We start from the raw sequence: 2,500 nt of genomic DNA, 5'->3' as shown, positions 1-2,500 counted from the left end.
TTGAATCAATTTTCCCCCAACTCATTCACGAAATATACGATCTATCTATCGACCCATCAAATCAAAATGTCACAGTCAAATTATTCAGTTCCAAGAGGAACAATCAGTTCCACAAAATCCAACAGTCTTATTATTATGTATTTCACGTTTGCCATATTAGTCACGCTCTTTCTTCCAACGGTCCAGTCCGCCGCCGCCAGTAGTGCCCACGGATCGACGATAGAAACGGCTGACCAAGATGACATCTACAGTTACTACTTCAACGATCATAGTATCGGGAACAACGGGGGCAACAGCGGATACACCACCGACCCGTACCACCATAACGACGAGTACGCCATTGATCTTACCGAAGAATGGGCAAAGATCGGTAGTCGTATTCGAAAACCGAAATGTGTCGATATCCCGTCCAACATGACTTTATGTCAGGGTATCGGTTATGATAGAATGATGTTGCCCAACATTCTGGAGCACGATACTCTAGGGGAAGTGACGGCCCAAGCTCGATCCTGGGTGCCGCTCGTCAATATAAACTGCCATCCTGATGCCAAAGTATTTTTGTGCTCCTTGTTTTCTCCCATCTGCCTGGACAGACTCATTTACCCCTGCAGGTTAGTAGTCTCTCTCTCTCTCTCTCTCTCTCTCTCTCTCTCTCTCTCTCTCTCTCTCTCCCTCTTTCTTTTTTTCCTTCTTTCTTTCTCTCACTCGCTTGATCAGTGGCCTTATGGATGACAATGGAAAATTCCAGTCTCGAGGTTATGTCCTTGTGTGAGACACTTCTATACACATTACTTCACTAGACTCTGGTGTGAATGACTATCCGGATGTGAGCTGTGACGGATACTGTAAGAATTTCAGTATAAAAAGCACGATTACAGACGATTAGCACTGTATGAAATAGAAATATGGTTCCAGATGACATTGTGGAGGGCATCTAGCATACTAAATCCGTTTTTAAAATTCACTATATGTGCAGTGTCATCTCACAAGAGTTCGTTAGGAAATGGCTGACCATTTTCCCCAATCTCTTACCAGTATATAGCATTTTTAATATATGTTCACATTATATAATTTATTCATTAATCAAGATATGGTGTCCATACAGTCTTTTCCTGATTTAAAAGATTCATTATTTTTAAAACCGTTATAGATATTTGCATCTGGTTTTGTATATTTAATTGTAACGTGCATTGAGCATCACACAGTGATGAAAGTGCGCGATATAAATGCCATGTATTATTATAAAAGTTTTACCTGAAGAAGGACAAATGCCGAAACGTCGTTTACTTTTTTAAAAAATCTTTTATATGAGTCATTTTTACTATACATTCTAAATTTGCGGAGACACAAAGAGAATGTTTCAAATTGGCAGATACACAAAAGAGTTATAGGCCCATTTTTCTTTACCGTGAAAACAATTACTGGAACTGTCTTTTCTGATATGCTAGAATTTTATGCTGCATCAATCCTCATGAATATCACTCACTCACTCACTCACTCACTCAATCCTCTCCGGGCCTGCTTATACAAGAAGCGATGCAAGGGATCTCCACCTGGTCCTGTCAGCAGCTCTTCTTGGGGCTGTCTCGAGGGACAGACCTCTCTGTTTTAGGTCCCTCTCTTCGGTACGTCTCCTATGGGGCGGCCTCGCTTTCTCTTTCCTCGGGGTGTCCATCTCAGAGTCTTTCTTATCAGTGTTTTATCAGATCTGCGACAAACATGCCCCAACCATTGCCATCTTCTCATTTTAATGAGACTCTCCAGAGACTCGACTTCAACTCTCACTCTCATGTCCTCATTTGAGATTGTGCTTGGCCAGAATATCTAGAAGATTCGTCACAAATGAATATCGGCCAAAGATATATTTTTCAGTAAGCCGGGGGCGTTGCTCCATCTTGGAGTCAAGCCGTTCGCGAATTTCTCAACGACACGATGGATTGGGAGAAATGGACTCGATTGCCCGGCCGGTCTGTGCGTACCCATCGTTAACTTATAGCCTGACACTAGAACCCTCTAGGACTTACAGTTTGAAGTCATTGTTTTAGTTTTGTGCACCGTCTGGTGAGTTGTTAATGGAGTTCAACGAAACAAGTGATCCCATTGGTTGAATTATTGAATACAACTCAAGATTTGTTTTCTTTTGCGGCCAAAGTCATTTTTTGTCAGTGTCAGGCAATAAGTTAACGATGGCTACTGTCTGTGTCACCTGGCATTTCTCTGTAAGACTTTTTCCTATGGGTCTACCTCGGAGACATTGCTTTATTCCGTTCCCACACTTACTGTTGTAACACTTAGCAGGAAAACTGAAATTTTATTGAACACATCATGCCATAAACCCACAAAACACACGGAAAGAAATCGAAAATAGACTACATTTGCTTGTAGGTAGCCATGCCAACCATATTAAGGCGCATTGAATACAGGATAACGGTAAAAAAATATACTTATTATGCATTCATTTATTCATTTTTGTGTTCAGAAGTCCATTTTTAAAGTTTAA

The 2,500-nt window shown here is 41.0% G+C and overlaps 1 protein-coding gene across 1 annotated transcript in view; it reads left to right on the top strand.

The window, feature by feature from the left end:
- Positions 1-2,500, top strand: part of LOC144978175 (secreted frizzled-related protein 1-like) — a 61,204-nt gene that overhangs the window by 34,242 nt on the left and 24,462 nt on the right. The window contains exon 2 of the mRNA XM_078923886.1: positions 1-611. This exon is cut by the window's left edge and continues 668 nt beyond it. Coding sequence (XP_078780012.1) covers positions 67-611 — 545 coding nt within the window. The 5' untranslated portion in view covers positions 1-66. The remainder of the gene's footprint in view (positions 612-2,500) is intronic.

This window comes from Berghia stephanieae, chromosome 8 (genome assembly GCF_034508935.2).
Source record: "Berghia stephanieae isolate SIO BIC M18660-M18661 chromosome 8, UCSD_Bste_1.3, whole genome shotgun sequence".
Taxonomy (NCBI): Eukaryota; Metazoa; Mollusca; class Gastropoda; order Nudibranchia; family Aeolidiidae; genus Berghia; species Berghia stephanieae.
The sequence above is the reverse complement of the archived record's forward strand: the minus strand, read 5'-3'. Positions and strand labels throughout refer to the sequence as shown.